A 20,449-nucleotide genomic window follows, 5' to 3' on the forward strand; every position below is an offset into this window, starting at 1 on the left:
GGTGTGATTTCTGTCATTCTAAAGTGGGTCCCTAAAGTAGGTCAGAGGGATTGTGCTTCTTGGGTGCCTGTTTCTCTCCCTTGACTGTCAGGGGGAATCTAGGGTAGCTGCCTCAGCTGTCCGAAGAGAGGTGCGGTGAATTCCTCCCACTGTAAATGGGAACAGACCTGCTGGTCGTGTTATTTACACGGTAGCCAAATGAAAACATCACGCTCGTTTGCTGTGAAGTGAGATAAGATCTTTCTAGTTGTGACGGACACCGTGGGGGCACTTGAAAGCAGCTATGGACTCTCAGAAGCTTCTAGTGATAGTTATAGCATCGTGTTCTAGGAGCAGCCGAGGGTTTTAAACCATCCTGCTAATGACTCTGGACATTAGCGTGCCTTGCTATGGTAGTAATCCGGGGTCTTCTGTGGCTGTAGATTAATGGCTCTGCAGAATGTTTCGTGGGGGTTTTAGAGCTTTCTGCTCAGAGCTTCCACTCCTGAGATGCCTTGATAGCGTGGGCCCTGCTGTGCTGTGTCACCTAAGTTGTCTTAGTTCAAGGAGGTGCCTCTGACAGGCACACTTTTGCACTGTATGTCCTGCCCAGGATCGTCTCCAGATCAACAATGTGGCATCTGTCTGTGGTGACCGATTCGGACGATGATCTCTGGGAAGTTAGTTGATTGCAGAACCAGCTTGTAGAGTGGAAGCCTCAATTCCCTCTTATCTTGGTGCTCAGGTAGATGCAGAAAGTGGCCATCTTGGTTCTACACTGCCTTTTTAGAGTAGTCTCAGGAGCGTGGAATATCTTCTCCTTCCATTCTGCTGTCTGGGATGCTCCCAAACTGTAGGAAAACAATTCTGAGGCATTGAGTTAGAGTACTTCCTTTTCCAAGTATATTCAGAGCCGTATGCAGGTAAGGACGAAGGAGCTGCTCTCTTTGTACGAGCTGTACCGTTACAGAATAATGTTGCTTGGGGCGTGGGATGTGACTATCGGGCTTTTCTTTAGCGGGGTGTATGTCCCTAAAGCCTCGAGCAGCTTGGGTTGTGGTTTTTAGGACCCTGGTTCACTGTTTGGTAACCTCTCAGACACCAGTGGCAAACTGGGAATGAAGTGCAGTTTGCTGCTAGTGAAACACTGTTTGCTTCTTCTCGGTCCTGTTTCTCTTCCAGTGAGGATGCCATGGAGTATTCAAAAGAGTTTGTGACTGCAGTCGTGCTTGGCAAAGATCTAGTGCCCAGGCAAGTTGAGAAGTGTCGGAATTTCTTGATGAGTATCTGCTGTTCTATGCCAAAGTCACCCATTTCCTATCAGAAACACCTTGGTGATATCTGTCTCCAGTTTCCTCATTTACCTGTCCTTGTATGCTTCTTACTTGTCCTCTTAGTTACCTGTGTTGCTGCGTCTTTTACCCGGACACCTACATTGGTGTTTCCCACACCTTTTGATAGGCATATCCCTCCCCGTCTCTGTCTGAAAGAAAAGGGTGAATATCCTGTCTCTGTAATTATACTCGTTGTGGTGTCTGACACGTCGATGCCATCTTCCCGGCTGCCTGTGTTATCTCGGACCTCTTCACGCTCTGCCCTGAACCAGATGTGCTGTCACCTCATTTTTCACTGTTTGTCCCTGAATACCTATTCCATATCATCTCGTATCTCTGAACCAGCTCCCTCATTTCTTGTGTCTTGGCATTTCTCACCTCTCGTCATCTCCTGGGACGTGTTCCGCTGAACGGGGCGTTGGACTAGGAGCCAGACCACCTGCCTCTTACTTTTGCTTCTGCCCTGTTGTGTGACCTCAGATAAATGGTGATGTTTCTGTCTGCCATATAAAGCATGTAGGATTCAGTGGAGGGAAAGCACTAAATGGTATTGAATATGTCTTTTGGTAACCTGTATGACAGAATCTTGTCCGCCCTGTAATCTGTTTAGTGGTGTCATATAGCTCTGTGCCACCTTTTTGATTTACCTGTTCTGTGTCATCCTGTACTTGTTTCTTGCTCGCTTGTTTCTGTGATTGCATCATCTCCCTCCTTATCTGTTCATTGACCTCTCTCATATCTGTCTTCACTGATCTGATTCTGCTATTCCACTTCATACTCGTGTATCGTCCCGATTGCTTTCCGGTGGCCTCTTAACCCTGGTTACCGGCTCGGGGTGATGCCACAACCCAACTCTGAAATGATCTGCATTATGGCGTTGTTGCATTCCCGTAGTATCTTTTGTAGCATAGTTCCTTGTTCTTCTGCGTTGTGTGTCCCTTCCGTCCTGTTCCCCGCCCAACTGGTGTAAACGCGTCTTCTGCTTTTTCCAGAATCGGTCTCTCTCAGCTGGAGGGATTTCGCCGGCAGCTTCTGGATGTTCTTCAAAGAAGTAACAAACCAAAGGTAAGAGTAAAGATTGAGACACCTGAAGGCGAGTCTCTGAGCAGTGATGGGAAACTTTTAGCATCACATAGCAACACTGCAGACTTCTCCTGCCCTCTAGGTCCACTGTGACTGCTGTTTGGGTAAGCAGAGGAGCGACGGCAAGAGCTGGAAGGCAGCTAGAGAGGTCAGGGCGAAGGGCTGCGCTCTGTTTGCAGGCTGTGTGAGGGGTCTGGCTCACGTGCTGCGGGTTCAGCATCGCAGGTCTAAAATAACTGAGCAGGAAATTTTCTCGTCTGAGCCTGTTTTGAAGACTGTGTTCCAGCTGTAGCTTTTCTTGGCCGGTAACAAATGGGAATGGGCTAGGAAGTACAACGCTTGTCTGCTTATAGACACTGCTGCGTGCTGTCTGAGTGGCGCTGTTCTAGGCTAAGCGGTCTGTTAGTGTTTTGGAGATAAGAAATGTGGAACGTTGTTTCCCCCCCAGGATTCTTTACCGCTAGCCTGAGATGGAAAAAATGTCAGTAGTTAAGATTTTTAAGGGTAAAATATTGTAAAACCACCTGTAGAGGGAGAAAACTGAGCTTATATTTATTTTTCCTGTTAGCATTCTGTGGCTTTTGTGGTTTGGCTTATGGGTTTTTTTGGTAAATTTGGGGGTTTTTAGGATTTCTTTTAGTGTGTAAAGAAAAGACCTAAGCAAAAATTTTGTCTATGTTGTATAGCCTTTTGCTCATTTTTGTACATTAAAAATTCAGATTCCATCTACCTTGTTTATCCTGGAAGATAGTGAGTTCCTAGTTGGTGGACAAGTTGGTGCTTGCTCTGGATCCCTAACTCTACAAAAACCTCCAGCAAAAGAAGGAAGGATGAGATGTTGTCACTTCTAACATTTAAATTGGGAAAGGCAGAAACAGCTTTTCCTGGGCATGGTTATCTCTATCTCTAGGTCTACTATTTAAGCAATCAGAGCACAAGACCTGTTTTTTCTCTTTTCTGGTATTAGGTATTGAGTTTAAACCCTACCAATAGTGTTTGTGAGGTGACTCTGCTTTTCTTCGGTGTTTTTCCTCTTTGCAATATTCTCCCTCCTTTCTCTTGTGTTGAACAGTGGCGAATCATTGTGGGCGCCACCAAGTGCATACCCAAGTCAGAGCTTCCTGAAGAGACGGAAGAAAATTCAGTCACGAGTAATCGCCTCTGGACCCATCCCAGCGATCTGACCATTGCCCTGTCTGCAAGCACACCGCTGTACCCGCCAGGCCGCATCATCCACGTGGTGCACAATCATCCTGCAGAGCAGTGCTGGTGAGTACGCGCAGAGCTGCCAAGTCAGCCCGTGGGTTTGTCTTTTGGAAAAGACTCCCCAAGACAGGAACCCATCTATGAAGGAGGTGATTTTTTCTTTTTTTTTCTTCCCCCCGCTCTCTTACGGTGACGGTGATTGTGTCTGTGCTGTCAGAATAGACAGTCGTGTCACTGTTGGCGAGTGCAGAGTTGTAGAGCAATGGCGTAGCATACTTTAATATCTTCTCCTTCTCTCTTTCCTCCTGTTGCTTTTTCTGTCCCTGCAACCTGCTGTTTCTTTTGCACGCCAAAATACTGGCCTGCTCTTTCATCTCCTGCTCCCTGTTTTCCCTTCTGTTTGGATCCCAACTCCTCTTCCAGTTGCTGCGAGCAAGAGGATCCCACTTACTTTGCTATCTGGGGTGACAACAAGGCGTTTAACGAAGTGATCATCTCACCGGCGATGTTGCACGAACACCTCCCGTATGTGGTCATGGAAGGGCTCAACAAGGTAACGCAGAGAGTTAGATCAAAGGGCAGTTAGTGCCCTACTAAACTGAGCGCCTTGTCATGGCTCTTGATGCACAGAGGACAAGTAGTCCGTGCCTGGAGAGCAGGCTGGTTAAATACGTGAGACCGTTTACTTTGGAGGCGAGGAGGAAAGAGGATTCTGCTCTGGGCCAATCACTCACAGGTGTGAGTTGAATGTAACGAAGTCTGGAAATGGAATGTAGATCTTCATCCCAATACCCAAAGTCCCAGACTAGGCCCTCTTTCCAAATTTAATGTCCTAATAATGTGAAGTTGGGTGTCGGTTGATTCCTTCTCTTAGCTGCCTGTTACAAGCTGCAGTTCAGGTGAAAGGGAATCATCTTTGGGAGGTGATTCTGCCCCTCTACTCTGGTGGGACCCCACCTGCAGTACTGCCTCCAGCTCTGGAGCCCCCAACATAGGAAAGACGTGGCCCTGTTGGAGCGGGGCCAGAGGAGGCCACAAAGATGCTGGGAGGGCTGGAGGCCCTCTGCTGGGAGGACAGGCTGGGAGAGGTGGGGGGGTTCAGCCTGGAGAAGAGAAGGCGAAAAAGGGGAGCCCTCAGAGCCCCTTCCAGTCCCTACAGGGGCTCCAGGAGAGCTGGGGAGGGACTTTTTACAAGGGCATGGAGTAACAGGATGAGGGGGAATGGCTTCAAACTGGAAGAGGGGAGATTTAGATGAGATATGAGGAAGAAATTTTTCACTGGGAGGGTGGTGAGGCACTGGAACATGTTGTCCAGAGCAGCTGTGGCTGCCCCATCCCTGGAGGTGTTCAAGGCCAGGTTGGACGGGGCTTGGAGCAACCTGGGCTGGTGGGAGATGTCCCTGCCCGAGGCAAGGGGGTGGGACTGGGTGATCTTCAAGGTCCCTTCCAACCCAAACCATTGCACGAAATCCAAGCTGTGACAAAAATGCTCTGCGCTGCGGCTGCAGTTCCTCTGAGTCTGAAGGGCAACTGAGCTTATGTATAAAGGTTGTGGAATGGGTTTCTGCCACTAAGCTACAGTTCCAAGCCATGTGGCTCTACCATGGAGATCTAGACAAGTCTCCTCTGCCCTTCTGGTCTGAAGGCTGCTCCTGCCAGTCATCTCCCCAGCACTGGGTTCCCAGCAGGGCATTCTGGTGGGGTTGTTATGTTGGAATTCATTGATATAATCCTTTATGTCCCCGTGCTTGCGGAAGGGGTTGGTAAGAAAGAGGCAAATCCAGTACTTTGAAAGTCCTGAGCTGAGAACAGCGAAGCTGCTGTCTCCAGTAAAGCACTACTGTTCCTCTGCTTGCCTTGAATAGGTCTTGGAGAATTACAACAAGGGGAAAACAGCTTTACTTTCTGCAGCCAAAGTGATGGTGAGTCCTACAGAAGTGGATCTCACCCCGGAGTTGATCTTCCAGAGTCAGCCCTTGCCTAGTGGACCCTCAGTGCAGATCGGAACCGGAGCCATAACGGTGGACAGAAGGAACAGCAGTACCAAGTAAAGATATATCTTTGATTTCTTTGAAGGATTTGTTGGCTTTAGGTGTGGGTCCTCTTTCTTTTGGGGCGTTGTGATCAATGTTTGTGGAAGGGATAGATCCAAGGGCTGCCTTTGTGCCTTTTACTCAGCTTCACTATGTCTTGTGTCACGTTGGGGGGAAGAAATCCTGTGTATTGCTCAAGAATCTGTGAGTGCAGCAAGGTCAGGACAACCTAGAAGTTGAGGCTATGGAAGAAACTCTTTTTTTTTTTTTTTTTTCTCCTTATCCAGACAAACGGGGTTCTCCCTGAAACCATAAAGGCAAAGCTTGCAGTCTTGCAGCCAAATTTCTGTTGTCCCGTGCAAGTTATGTGCCCAAAGATAACCTATATGGTGATTCTCAAAAGCTGAGGAGCAGTGAAAGCCATAAGCTTACCAAAAGATATGCATTAAAGCTACTTTATGATGTGACTTGTGTGATATTATAAACAAGACAATCTGGGAACATGGGTACAGGTGAGGGGAGAGCAGTTGGTGTCCTGTTTCTGAAGGACAAGAGCAGGAAGCTCAGTCCAGTGGAAGGCAGGTGAGGGGAAAAAGCACGTTCTGAGTGCTGAAGGGGGTTGTTTTCTGAAAGCTGGAGCATCACTGAGCGCTGACATCACCAGTTTGGCAAAGGCCAAAGGGTGGAGGAACATCGAGGAGGTATTACAAAGGAATGGTTTGGAGAAGAGCTCGTTCTTTGTGGTGTATGTACACAGCTTTCCTCCAGCAGCCAATGGCAGAAAGACTCCTTGCAGACTTTCAGATAACGTCTGAGGCATTGCAGGACCACGGACTTGCCAGAAGTGAAGAAAATACATGTAAAAATATGGGCAAAGGCTTATTTCAAAGTTGAGACAAGACTTGCATCACAGAATCGCATTTTAGAGGCCAAACGTGCAAACGAAACAAGGAAGATGAGAGAAGGAGGATGGTTTGTAGTCAGAGATAGCAAACTGGACTAGCGAGTGGAAACAGAAGACAACGTTGTGTGGGGGAGAGGATTATTTCTTTGCAAGGGAAGCACTTCTCTGGAGATTTCAGGTAGAGACCCAACAAGAAGCTCTGTGTGTGTGGGAAGAGGCAGGGCGAGATGGTCTGTGCGGAGTGATGGACAGCTGAGTATCCTTGAGAATTACACAAGTGAGATTTAAATTTAGAAGAAAGATAAGACACCAAATAATATGAAAACGGTCAAGTTCTTGTCACAGACAAAGCAAACGCTTAGAGAGAGTGAAGGAGACCGTAGAAACAGAGCTGCAGCTGTGATGAAACAGCAGGAACGGGGATCGGCCCACGTTTGTGAAGGCTACGGTAAGACTGAGAAGATGAACTAGGTCAAGCAGCAGGGAGAGGAGCCGTGGTTTCCATGCCAGAACAGAGCCAAGGAGCTGCTTCCCTTTGAGGAGAGCGAAAGCAGAGGGGGAATTCTGAGATACGCGAGGGAAAGGAACGGGGGAGAAGGCAGAGAGGCTTAAAGGAAGTGCTAGATTGGAAACAGTTGTAGGTCGGTTGTGTTTTCATTCAAGGTTAGAGCCAGCTTACTGGGTCAGACTCCCTCTTTTGGGGTTCTTGAAACCTGTTCTCAGATCACCACCACTCTGTTGAAGTCACAAAGGGATCAAATGTTGGCCTGACTTAGAAGCCTTTCCCTATACATCTTGTTCTTTTGGCAGGTGCAGCAGTCTTCTCCCAAGCTTGGGCTTTTTTTCCCCAGATATTTCCTTAAGTTCTTGTCTTTGGGGCTGTTGCTTTGGCCGCAGCTGATCCCAGGCTTTGTGTCTGCCTGGTGTGGGAAGCACCCGCCCTGTCTCTTTGACACGGTGTCTTTCTGGAGGCGCCTGCCCCATCCGTCCTTTGGAGTCTTAGGTTGTCTGGAGTCACAGAATTCACAGAATGGTCAGGGTTGGAAGGGACCTCTGGAGATCATCTAGTCCAACCCCCCTGCCAGAGCAGGGTCACCTACAGCACGTTACACAGGACAGCGTCCAGGCGGGTTTTGAATGTCTCCAGAGTGGGAGACTCCACCACCTCTCTGGGCAGCCTGTTCCAGTGCTCCACTACCCTCAAAGTAAAGAAGTTCCTTCTCATGTTAAGATGGAACTTCCTATGTTCAAGTTTATGCCCATTACCCCTCGTCCTATCACTGGGCACCACTGAAAAAAGACTGCTCCCATCCCCCTGGCATCCTCCCATTAAGTATTTGTAAGTATTAATAAGATCCCCCCTCGATCTTCTTTTCTCTAGACTAAAGAGACCCAAGTCCCTCAGCCTTTCCTCATAAGAAAGGTGCTCCAGTCCCCTAATCATCTTTGTTGCCCTTTGCTGGACCCTCTCCAGCAGTTCCCTGTCTTTCTTGAACTGGGGAGCCCAGAACTGGACACTACTCCAGATGCGGTCTCACCAGGGCAGAGTAGAGGGGGAGGATGACCTCCCTCGACCTGCTGGCCACGCTCTTCTTGATGCCCCCCAGGATGCCATTCGCCTTCTTGGCCGCCAGGGCACATTGCTGGCTCATGGCCATCCTGTTGTCCACCAGGACTCCCAGGTCCCTCTCCACAGAGCTGCTCTCCAGGAGTCTTTCTGAAGATCTGTGCTTGTCTTAAGCTGAGTAAATTGCTTTTTTTTTTTAACCTGTTTTAAAGTCTGCTACCTGAAATGGTAGCTGAATCGGTCATGGGCAATGCTCTAACAGCCTCCTGGCGTTTGTGGTAGTACGGTAGGGATTGCCAGCGCTGAGAAGGAGGGGAAGACGTGAGATTGGAGTGATTCCAGAGCGTGAGAAGAAAGAGAAAGTAGTAAGTGAACTGTAGGCAAGTCCTTCAACCTCTCTTGCCGCAATCCTCTCTAATACAGAGGTGTTGAGTGAGAGAGGGGTTCGTCTGCACGTTTGGAGACTGCACCGTCGTTTTAGGCGCTTCAGTGAGAAGCGCTGCAGGTTTCACTGGGAGCAGAACCATGGTCCTAAGTGAAAATGGTGCTTGAGAAGGAAGACGCTTAGCTGGGAGAAAAGGGAGAGAAGGAGAAAACCCTGAGTTTGCAGAGGGAAGAAGCTGCAGCTAATATTTTCAGCTGGGAGGACGAAGAGATAAGAGGTTTCTTGCTGTTGTGGATGGCTCTGGTTAGAGCGAGGACACGCGCCCTCAGTGTGTATGAGGAACTCTCTGCCCAAGACTCGGTTCCTCTGGCTGTTCTGGCAGCCTGCGGTTCTGTGGAGTGATGCAGCCTCACGTTGTGTGTTTCTCATTGCAGGAGCAAGTCCCACTCTGAAATTAGCTTGGAGGGGTTTTATGAAACAAAGCCACTTTCTCCTGTGCAGAAAGACCCTGTGGAGCTGCTTCTCCTGGACACAAAGGAACGTCTCTCTGTGGAGCTGCAGGACCGCCGTGCCCCTCTCGCGACCATGGAGAGCCTCTCGGACAATGAATCCATCTACAGCTTTGATTCAAGGCGCTCCTCTGGTTTTCGGAGCATCCGGGGCTCCCCCAGCCTCCACGCTGTCATGGAGAAGGATGAGACGCACTGCTTTTACATAGATCCCGTTATCCCGGAGGAGAACCCCTCCCTCAGCTCGCGGACAGAGCTGCTGGCTGCCGATAGCCTCTCCAAGCATTCCCAGGAGACTCAGGCCCCCGACAATGTCCTCAACAGCGGTGGCACTACCCCCCAGCGACGCTGCAGCGAGGAGGGGGCCAGCAGTGAGGGGGACCGCCTTTCCTTAGCCCCTCGTGAGGAGTTGTCCCTCCAGAACGGTCGGCTCACTGATGTTCCCAGTCCCCAAGTGTTGGAGTTTGCGGAGTTCATAGACAGCCTCTTTAATTTGGATAGCAAAAGCAGCTCCTTCCAGGACATCTACTGCATGATGGTGTCAGACAGCTCCAGTGACTTTGCGGAGATGCCCAAGTCTGTCAGTGATCAGGAGATCCTGTTGAGGGCACAATACGAACCCAACCTAGTCCCAAAGCCCCCGAGGTTGTTTGCAGGCTCAACAGATCCTTCGTCGGGCATCTCTGTCTCACCCTCTTTTCCCCTTAGTTCATCTGGAGAACTCATGGACATCACTCCCACAGGCGTGAGCAGCCAGGAGTGCCTGGCCACTGACAAAATCCGGACTTCCACCCCCTCCGGGCACGTAACCAGCCCTGCCAAGCAGGACGACCTCATGATTTCGGCCCTCTAGTGTAGGATCAAGGGGTGCGGCTCTGAGAGCTGATCCCGTAGGCTGAGTGCTGGGATAATATTTGGAGGAGGTGGTCATCGGGCAGTTTGGGTCGGAGGAGACAGCTGGAAACGTTCCTTTTTGGGGTGACACGGTGGTGGCACACTGGTGTCTGGAGGATTGTGCTGGAGTCCCATGCTCGTAGCTGGGAGAAGGAGCGTCGCCTCACGAGGCCTGCTTACGCTAAGAGGGTCCGAGTCACGAAAGGTAGATGCAAGTTCCCTACCTCAGCCCGTCTCCTTTCGTTTCAGAGGCAGATTCCTTGCCCCGGGGCACCTGCTGAGTTTGGGAGTGAGATACCCCGCTTCAGGGAATCCTCTGGGGTTGGAGGGGTGGATTCTCCGAAGCTCGAGGATCGGATAGACGGAAGCAAGGGGGCCAGGCCAGCTCACCCCCTTGGTACCGTGTCAGTGGTTTTGGAAATGAGCGGATTGAGACTTTGGGCCCTATTGCACTACCATGTCGAATCTGGCCCAAGATCCAATTCGTCACACTTCCACGGGGATCGCTTTTGTAGGACGTTCTCCTCTTTTAAAGCCATTGGGGCTGTATTCTCCCCCAAATGCAGTCTCCCCTCCCCTGGCCGGGCGCAGCAAGAATGGGGCTGGCACTGTGTTTTCTCTCCCCTTGGGTACTTCTGTGTTCAGTGACCGCCGGGCTGCTTCTGAGAGGGAAAGGACGCTGTTCTGAAGAGCCAAAGCCTTCTGCCATGTCCCTCCTTTGCCAGAAAGAGCTCTCCTGGATGTCACCGTCATCGCTTCTTGGTTCCCTGGACCACTCTGAGCTGGGCGACGTTCCTGCAGGACTGACAGGATTCTCATCTCGGAGCTGCACGGATGGATCGACTGGAAAATTTTAACAATCTTCTCAACACACAGCGTTATTTGCCGGGCCCCTGCGGAGCCTGGGAGCCTCTCCTGGATTCCGCTGGGTCCTCACACCGCCCATACGCGGTAATCGCGGATCAGTGCCATCCTCTGTCGTTGAGAGTTCAGGGAAAAGACGAACTTTTACTAAGTATTGAAATCTCTTGTATGTTTACAGAGCTGCTAAGCTTTTCGGAAGGTATTTATTGAGCAAAGAGGGAGGCGTTCCCTAAGCAAAAAGCATGTTCGTTCTCTCCTTCCTGTGCTGTTCCCTCTGGGGACTGAGGGGGAGAGAGGATGGGCAGGCGCGATTGCAAATCCTCCGCTTTTAAAGCAGGTCGGAGTCTGGGGACAAGCTGCCTCCATCCCTCGCCCGCCCTCCCTCATCCGCCTCTCGGTTGCGCAACGCCGCATTGCAAAGCTTGACCAAGTTGCGAGGAAAGCTACCTGAGCACTGCTGTGCAGAGCCTCGGTGCCCGGAGGAGCCTGCCGCAGCCACCCGGGCAGGCGTTTTCCAATGATGGGGGCAGGAGAGGAACTACCTATCTAGAAAGTTCAACGTACCGTCGTGTGTAGAAGGCCCTTTAATTGACAAAACACCTTCATATCAAAGCTTGGCAGAGTTACCAATCGGTCTCCCTGGAGCTCTGTCCTCCCTCACTGGAAAAGAAATTCCTATTTTAACGTCCTTATAATCACAGAGATGTTATTCCCCTCCTTAGCTGCAGTATTTCCATTGTGGGAGGATGCTCCCAGGAGCTTAGCTCATGACAAATCCCTGGATTCCCGTTATCCCTCACCTCCCGCGGTGTTCGTTGAGCAGTCTCGGCACGCCCCAGGCATGGGACGGGGCTGGCTGTCCTGGGTGCCACACAAACGAGTGGCATCAAATGCCATCGAGTCAGAGCGGGAACGCTTTCTAGCCACTGTCCGTTGGTGTAAATAACTTCAGGTGGTCTGGACTTTGTGTCCAAGTGCCGATCTCCCGCTCAACAATTTAGCGTGGGCTACCGTGTCCCCCCCTCCTTACAAATTACAGGGGCTTCGTTAAACGGGCAGTAAGATATTGTCACTGTGGTTTAGGTTCCAAAGGTGACCTTTTCTATCCTGTCTTGAATTGGAGGGAAGAAGCCCCCCTGAATCCAAAGTAATTTGTAAAGGAAAAAACGCTTTTGTTCTGAGCACCGTGAAGTTACTTTTTTCTTTATAGTTTCATGAGAAGAGAGCAGCGGTGTTCCCCTCGCCCAGAGCTTGTATGGGGCAGGAGCTCACACGGAACAGCTGTGGAAGTGCCATCAGATCATTCGCTATTGCAATCCACGGGGTGAGGCTGAATTACTGCACGCACAACCCCGAGAAAACCCCACTGAAAAGGTGGTGTCCAGGAATACGCACAATAAACTGGGTAGTTTTGAGGGGGGGAAAAGGGGAGCTGAAGCGTCGGGAGGCCGAGGCTAGCAGGCTGGCTCCCCTCCCGAGGCGGGCTGCTGACCCCGCTTGATGGAGCGGGGAAAAGGAGTTCATTTCTGCCTTTAAGCGTCAGCAGAAGGTGGGTGGTAATAACACTTAGCACTTAGGCAGAGCTTTGTATCTGCGAAGCACTTTACAAACGTTAACGAACGAATCGTCTCTGTCCTTGGCAGTGAGGTGTTAGGAGATGGCCATCTCTGAGACTAGGTGGAACTACTGGTGGCCCTACCTGAGGATGAGATGACTCAAGGTGAGGACGGTGGATTAATTATCTCCCTCTTCAGAAAAAAACAAACAAACAAAATAATAAAAATCATTGTTTCAGTAGTGACCTGATGATGTTTAACGGGTCGTGATATTGCACTAGAAAGTCACTCCTGACCTGGGCGTACCTCCGCTATGTCCTGGAAGACGCAATCGTTGTGTGGGACTGTTTCCTTCTCTGTGCCATTGGAACTGTGTCCCAGGGGAATGGGGTTACCTTGCCCTGGCCAGCTGTAGCAGGAAACAGCCTGGCATGCTGCATTATTATTACTTTTTTTTTTTGCTTTGTTTGTGCTCTGTGATTATCAGGCTTCTGAAAAGCCTGGAAACACCCAATGCTTGTGACCTGGGCTTGCCGTAGATCAAGGCAGTAAAGGTGCGAAAGAGTTGGTTAAGAAGGTTCTTGTTGTATCACGTTATGGGTAATTCCTGTTTTCCGTCGTTCTCTCTTGAGAAACAGATCTGCTCCTGGTCCTCACAAAGTAAATCCACGTTCTTTGCGTTATTTCTGCTTTAAATGTCTCGCTGTGTCTCGATTCTCATCGCTCCTTTGCTATGAGGGCATTTGGACAGGCTGGTTTCCTATTTCATCCGGGAAGAGCGTATCTGGAAAGTAAAAATAAATGCTAAGCCCGTAGCTACCTCCTTCGTTTGTACTTTCTGCTATCGCCAACTTTCTCTGCCCTCGCTCTGCTGTGCGGCTGTCTTTGGAAACACGAAACATCTTCAGATTTCTTCATCTCTTGGCTTCTCCTTCCTGCTCTTAAGCTTTGCGCCTTTTAATCTGTACGTGTTCCCGTGATGTTTCGCTGGGATGTTCCACCCCAGGTGGAGACGGTGCTGGAAGTGCAGTTCGGGGTGCCTGACACCCCAGCGAAGCCGCCGACAGTTCACCCAGTTCAATGGTGGGTCCTTCAAATCCCCTCTAAGAGCTTTGTGGTAGAGGAGCGGAGCCGAGGCCGCGCGGTTCCTGGAGAGCAGAGAGTGGCCCTTGCCCACCTTAGGATTAAAGCGCGGTAAGTGAAACCCTCTACACCAACGCAGCTTTGCCAAAGGGGCTATCGGGGTCCTGTGCCCTTTTCACCATCCCCTGGCGCGGCAGATTTCAGCCGACTCCGTAATCGGCACTTACCGTTGCACGATTGTTGGCGATCCTCTCGGCAGACTGTAGTGGAACGTAATCGTGAGGCGTTCGGGGGCAACCCTTAAGTAGGTGCGTGTTGAGCTCCGTCCCACAGCTTAATTAGGGACATCCTCTGGTCCCGCTGTGAATGTCCTCACAAGGTGTGAATGTCCTCACGAGGTGTGAAGGGTTTGGTGCTTCTCTCCATCTTTTTTGCACCCATAAGCTGCCCTCCTGCCCTTTTGGGTGTGTCCGAAGTGGAATAAAATAATCCCATTGATAATATCTCAGTGAATTTTAATTGTTGAGCCCTTTGGCGTGTAATGTGGGCTGGCTGTGGTTTTGGAGGCTCTTTTGCATCGCTATTAATTGTTTTTATTGTTGCTTTAATTGCAGCAGTGCCAAGAATTTAGCGGGAATCCTGCTGTGCTGAGTACGTAGCAGTGCTAAACACAAAACAAACCCTTCTCCAGTACTTACCATTATCCCCTCTCCGTTTGCAACATGCATTTTCTCCTTAAACTGCCCCTTTCTCTAACCTTTCCTCCTTTCTTTGCTGCCTATTCTTGTCACCTAAAGAGGAGCCACCTTCTCTCTCTTCTCGGTTGCTCCGTTTCAGGGTGATGGCGTCTCGGTCCACATCCATGATAGTGCCGCTTAAGGATGGGAAAGGTGTTCCCCATGATCTCGTGATGCCCTGGGACAGTTGGATGGGATTCCTGTCTCGATTCATTTGGGAGAGCTGCTGCCTTCCGTGGCAGATGAGGCTGTCTAAGAAAGGTCAAAGCGCTGTCAACACCGAGAGGTTCTTTAGCTATCTCCACCTTTTGCTTGCCTGCACTGTGGTCAGTATTTTCGGTGCTCGTTCGTAATTTCTGCAACTTTTTAAGAACTCGTTCCAAAGTAAACAAGAGTTGTATTAAGATATTTTGCTCTCTACAGAGGGCTGAGATGGCGGAGTTGGTTGTGAGCGTAGACACGCAAATCTGTGCCTCCCCTTTCTGTACTTTTTAGGACAGAGTTGCTCAGATCGCGGTAACAGCTGAAGGTCCCAAACAGGGACAGGATGTCGGTGGGAAGTCGGTGGTGCTGTCGATGAGCAATGGTGCGTACGAAGGAGGAAGAGCACCAAGCGTGGGGATATGGGATCAGCGTGTGCTCTGGAGCCGCTTCTGCTGCGGGAGAACTTGTTGCCGTCTCCTGTCCCTATCAAAGGAAACAGAGCAGGGCTGATCTGTATCAAACGCAACAAAGTGGATGAATATGGCAGTACTTTTTCAAATGTCATTTCCTAATAAGGTTCCCCTCTGCTCAGTTTCACTCTTTGTAAGCCGGGTCTAATTAAGAGGGGCTTTAAAATCTTCCCTTAAGTCGTTTTGTTTCTTTATCAGGTGTCTCTCTGATTTCTTTCCTAGATGAACATGGGTCCCTCCTCTCTCTCTAAAGCTTTTCCGTGTTTCTGGTTGCGACTGCTTCCCACTTTTAAATTCAGTTTAATCCTTCCTGTGTCCTGCTTTTAGAGGGGGCGATGAGATCTGTACGTGTTTGGGAGCATCCTGTTAATTTGGAAAATGGCCTCTTCTAATACATTCTTTCTGCGCTTCGATGGTTTTTTGGCTCTTCTTACCTGCCTGCAGGCAAAGACCAATATTTTCATTGAATTGCCCGCCCTGATAGCCAGTTTAATTTACTACTCGGGGTATATAAATAATCAGAATTATCCCCTGCGATGGTGGTTAGTTGGGGTTAATAATTTCTCAAATGGGTGTGTTGGTGTGTTTAGAGTTTGCCTTTTGTGGCTGTATCCCTAGAGGGAAGACTGGGAGAAGGAGCATCAGTTCTACCTGGCCCAAAATAGACATTCTTTGTCGTTTGCCATTGTGTTGGCACCCTCACCCGTTCCTAGGATAGCTGTTAGATCTTCCTCCTAGCAAAACAGGCTCCCTATTACCCGTGCAAACTGTACTTGGGTTCCTCTACGCGTTTTACGATCTGACCGAATGGGTTTCTAGACGTAGTGAAATTTGCAGCATCCTAAAGTTGAGCTGCTGAGCTGCACCCTCCTCCTTGTTTCTGCCCGTGAGCGAATGCCACCGGCACACGTAAGTACCGCACATCCTCACCGCCACGGCCCCTGCCCGAATCCCACCCGAGCTATGATGCTGGAGGGCGTTCTGGCATACCCCGTTGCGTTTCCGTGGTCAGCACAAGCCCTTCTGCCTTCGCCTTGGGAATCGGCTGGGCTGGAGCTCCGCTCGATGCTGGCTTCGCTTTGTGCTCGCGCGTACCCGCCGCCGGGATATCCCTTCCCTCGGCAGCAGGAGCACATTCTGCCTTTGCGGCAAGGGCAGCAGGAGCCTTCCATTTCCATATTTTAGGCACGGGGGTTGCAACTATTGCCTGCAGAGCATGTCAAGCCACGCGGAGCAGTAATTTGCTCATAAAGTGATTTATAACTCTTTAAATGTAATGAAGAAACACTGACAGACCTTTAAAATAACCTCTGGCCATCAACAAACCCAGAAGCTTTGCTTTTTTGCTTAAAAGCTCCAATCTGGAGTGTTATATTTGTTCCTTTCTGCTCGGACAACTGAAGCCTGAGATGGCTTTTGCTGACAGTCCTTCCGCGCTGTCACTTGTTTGCCATCCCTTCTCTTTAAATTCCCCCTGCTGGAGCTGGATTTTCTTGCTGAGAGCTGCTATTTAATTCTGCAGCTGCCAACAGCCTCTCGCGGGGCTTCTCTGCACTTTAAGAAAGTATTTAGACAATCTCTGCCATCCTCTTTCTAGTTGGAAAAGCATAGGGCGAGGAGATATTTGTTGGCGAAGTGCTCCCTCGTTAGCAGTGAAAGTAGTGAGTTCCAGAAGTCCCGGGAGGTAAAAAGAGCAGATATCCGACGCGCTGAACCCGAAAAGCTCAGCCTGAAAACCGAGACGGATTTAACATGAATGTTGTTGTGGTTTCCTGGCTGTGAAATGTCAGCTTCTTCCTTCCTCGAGGTGTAGCTGGTGCCTCTTCAGCCTGCCCGAGGCTCTGACGCTCGGGGCTGAAGGAATATATGGCTGTGAAGCGTTGGGAAGCTGACCCGTGCCCGTGCGGCGTTACACCGCAGCGCTGGATTTCGGGAAGAGCTTCATTTCTTGTGCCAAAGCTCCCTCTCATGGCGCTCCTGCGCGGAGGAGGCGACGCTCCGTGTCGCAGGCAGAGCGCATCCCGCTCCAGCCAAACTTCTTAGCGCCGATGGTAAGAATGGAGAGAGGAAAAAAAAAAAAAAAAAAAAGAGGTTGGTTGGTGGGACTCGCTCTGGGAGTTCCTTACTCTCCAGATGGTCATACTGGTGTTCCAGGTCAAATCTGAGAGGTGTGTGGTGTAGATTGTACCAATATTCATTGATTTTATTTATTTATTTTCCTCCTTGCCAGCTCCTGAGCAGGATGTGTGCCTGCTCCGTTCCCCTCAAGGGAGGTCCACAGCCCCTCGCAGCGGGATGTGGCTGCTCGGATGGCAGGGACGAGCCCGGGGGACCTGTGGTTTGGTCGTTTCAAGTTTTATATTCCGGCTCTGAGAGCCAGAGCCTTCACTCTCAAGATTGGGTGAGTGTTAGATCTGTGATGGACAGAGCCTGAAACCTAAACCCTATTAATTTAGAAGCTCTGTGTCCTTAGAGCAGAGAAATATTTTAGGAAGGAGAGCCTCGGCTGTGTGGAGAGCGGTGTATTCTGGGGAGCGGCGAGGCTGGTGGTTTCCTTCTGTGGCAGGAGCACTGCAAACTGCCAAAATTCTGCTTCTTCCCCATCTCCCGGCTGTATCTGCGCCCGGCGCTTCCCCGAGAGCTGTGACGCTCAGCACCGGAGCGCCTTGCCAGCACCTTAGGCTGCTTAAGGGCACGCACCCTGGAAATTGGAAACAGTGGAGGCGAGAGCGATTCCTTGCTTTGTCGTAGGGACTGCCGGTCTTAAAAAGCATCGGCTGTCTCGGAGCACTTCGCCGCCTCTCTCACTGTTGTGGTTTTCTTATTTTTGCTTCTTTTCTTGAGTTCGTGCCTGTTGTGCCTTTTGTTTTCCTTTTGGCTCGAGGTTCGGAGCCTCCTGCTTGGCACCAGACGTCTGCCACCTTCCTCTCCCCCTTCTGCGCGCTGTTTCTTCTCTGGGTGGAGGGAAGGGGAACGTCGCTTGGCTCGGGACTGGTTCAGAGTTGCCCTTGTTTTCTGCCTCAGTTAGGACATGCCACACGTCCCCGCTGTCCCCTGCTGCCTCTGGTCGGATCCAAGTGCCAAGAGCGAAGCCTGACCTGAGGTGGGCTGTTTCCTCCGACCCGCACCACGCTTTTCCTGCCGACCCCTTCCCATCTGGAACCTCATCTTGGGCAAAGCGAGTGGTTTCTGTACTTCTTACCTTTTGGCGTACGCGACCTCAGCCATCGTTTCACAGGTCTGTTCGTGAGTTAAAACTTCCTCTCGGGTCTATTCATGAGTAAAATGCTTTCTGCTCTTCAAGATCCGAGTCTGTTTTCGCCACAACTTAACCCTGAAAGGGACTTGACATCTTCCCAACTGTCCGTTGCAGTTTTGATTTACTGACATTTCTCTCGTTGGCTCTGGAACAGCCATCTTCCAAAGGTAAGCTCTCTTTTTAGAGAGTCGGGCATTTTTGCTGCTTTCATTGCCATCGTTGAGACCTCTGACCTCACCGTGTCATTCCATGCTCTGTTTTTGCGTCTACTGACGTTTTCCACCTGCCCAGCGTATCTGTGTGACGAGGGGACCTCTCTCTGCCTCCTTATTTATTTCTGCAAAATCAGTAAAACACAGAGCAGCACAGAAACAAGCCTTCATTTTGGTGTTGGGTTTGTTTTGTTTTTCTTTTTTTTTTCTTTTTTTTTAAATTGGGATTCCACTGCCGTGCTTTCTGTCACGGGCTTTGGGCAGTTCCGATGGCTCAGAGTTGGAGACACCCGGTGCGTGTGGCAGTGCCGGGATGAGGGAAAGACCCAAAGCAGCGTTCGGTGTCGCTCAGCGCGACTCGGGGGATGTCATGTGTGCAAAGCCATCACAGCACCGGTGCGTTTGAACCACCTCTGCGCACCTTTTTGGGTCTTCACTCCTTTGTCATTACGGCCGCAGCGCTTGCTGGTGGCCACTCCGGTGGCAAAGCGGCTACTTGAGGCTACAGCTTCCCACCTTTCCCTCCTCAAACGCTGCGGGCGAGCGAGGAGGTGATGGCCAGGGAACGGGCTCAAGCTCCTGTCCTCGCGATAAACTTAATTACGGATGTCAACACAGGGATTATTGGTGATGGGTTGCGCCTCCCCGCCTGCGTGCACGGGGCAGGAGGAGAGGAGCGCTCGGCCCTTTCAGACCCTTTCCTTTGGCTCAGTTGTCTTCTCCGGCCTCCTGCCGTGATGGCCACCAGTTCGGCCTGTCCTCCCTTAACGGCGGTGAACCGGTAGAGATGGCAAAACCAGAGGAACTTGGCGGAAACGTTTTCTTTTCTCATCTTTGAATTTGTGTGCGCGCTTTTGAGCGGCGGCTGTGTTGGGTGCACCCAGCTGGATGGCCTCCACGCGACGGGAGCTGTCTGCTGGTGCCGGGGATGGCGGGGGGGACACCTCCACGTGGCGGTGGTGTACGGTAACTCCCTCACCTCCTCTCTCTGACAGCGGACAAGCGATGCCTCTATGAAAAAAAAAACCAAAACCCAACCCTTCTGCCTGCTTCTGTCACCTGTGTCCCATCACCTGCCGGGGCAGCTCAGAGTAGGGTACCTACGAATTAACTCTTTGACCCCAATCACCTCTTTATAGCTAAAGCCTTTCGCGTTTACTGGAGAAACGGTCCTTTTAGGGAGCTCTGAGCTGCTCTGACTGCCTCGTGCGGGGCTTGGAGCACTTGCATATGCAATCTGGAGAGGGGGGGGGACACGACAGCACAGGGTCCTGTGTCCCCACGCTCAACCAAGAGGTCGCTGCCCATGCCGGGAACGCTGCCCTCTGAATCCCTGCTCCGAGCTGCCCCGGCGTGAAGACTACAAGGAAACTAAAGCACTCCTCACGTGCCATTCTCATGTGACTTTTTGTACCTATGTATGAAAGATCCAAACTAATATTGCTGTAAAGAAAGATACAGATTAATATAGCATATTATATAAAGATATATGTATATAAAAGTTTCTGTATATTGTATGGCGCTGTGTATAAAATGGATGTAGAAGCATGACTGGTGTATGTGACTGTTCCCAAGGCTGCCCTGGAGAAGGATGGTTGGGATTTGCCTGAGGTTATGTCCTAAAGGATTGCGTGTGAGTTTTGCGAGTTGGGAGAAACTGCGCTGCGCTCTCATTGCAGAGGAACGAGGAATGCGGCGGCGGTGCATCGCTGCAGCTCTCTGGAAGGCTCTGGGGAACAATTTAGGTGCCGCTGGGGCCGAGCGTCACCTCGCTGGCTCTGTCTGTTCTGCACCTCAGCCTTCGACGGAGTGGGGAAAATTGCTTTGGGGAACATCTCCGTCCCTTGAGATGGGCTCGGCGCTTCTCCGCCTGCCTTCCTGCGCAGCGGTGGCGAGCTCCAGCCTTCCACGCACAGCCGAAGGTGGCAACCGCGGGAGACGCGGCTCGAGCAATCTCTCTCCTTCAGTGGAGAAGAGGGTTAAAGAAGAAACTCGATGCTTTGAGTTACCAAGTGCTTGAATTCACCATGCCATATGAAAAGTCCTGTCTGACTACTCCGACGGCCTTGTTTGATGGCGTGACTGGGCGCATGAGGGGAGGGCAGTTGATGTTGTCTACCTGGACTTCAGCAAGGCTTTCGACACCATCTCCTGCGTCATCCTCGCAGGC

The 20,449-nt window shown here is 50.7% G+C and overlaps 1 protein-coding gene across 1 annotated transcript in view; it reads left to right on the plus strand.

The window, feature by feature from the left end:
- Nucleotides 1–9,853, plus strand: part of DAGLA (diacylglycerol lipase, alpha) — a gene marked incomplete at its 5' end in the record, with an annotated part of 33,891 nt that extends 24,038 nt beyond the window's left edge. The window contains 6 exons of the mRNA XM_009893152.1: nucleotides 1,162–1,230; nucleotides 2,306–2,378; nucleotides 3,469–3,665; nucleotides 4,026–4,155; nucleotides 5,468–5,649; nucleotides 8,926–9,853. Coding sequence (XP_009891454.1) covers nucleotides 1,162–1,230; nucleotides 2,306–2,378; nucleotides 3,469–3,665; nucleotides 4,026–4,155; nucleotides 5,468–5,649; nucleotides 8,926–9,853 — 1,579 coding nt within the window. The remainder of the gene's footprint in view (nucleotides 1–1,161; nucleotides 1,231–2,305; nucleotides 2,379–3,468; nucleotides 3,666–4,025; nucleotides 4,156–5,467; nucleotides 5,650–8,925) is intronic.
- Between the last annotated feature and the right edge of the window lie 10,596 nt (nucleotides 9,854–20,449).

Source organism: Charadrius vociferus, unplaced genomic scaffold (assembly GCF_000708025.1).
Source record: "Charadrius vociferus isolate BGI_N301 unplaced genomic scaffold, ASM70802v2 scaffold919, whole genome shotgun sequence".
NCBI classification, from domain to species: Eukaryota; Metazoa; Chordata; class Aves; order Charadriiformes; family Charadriidae; genus Charadrius; species Charadrius vociferus.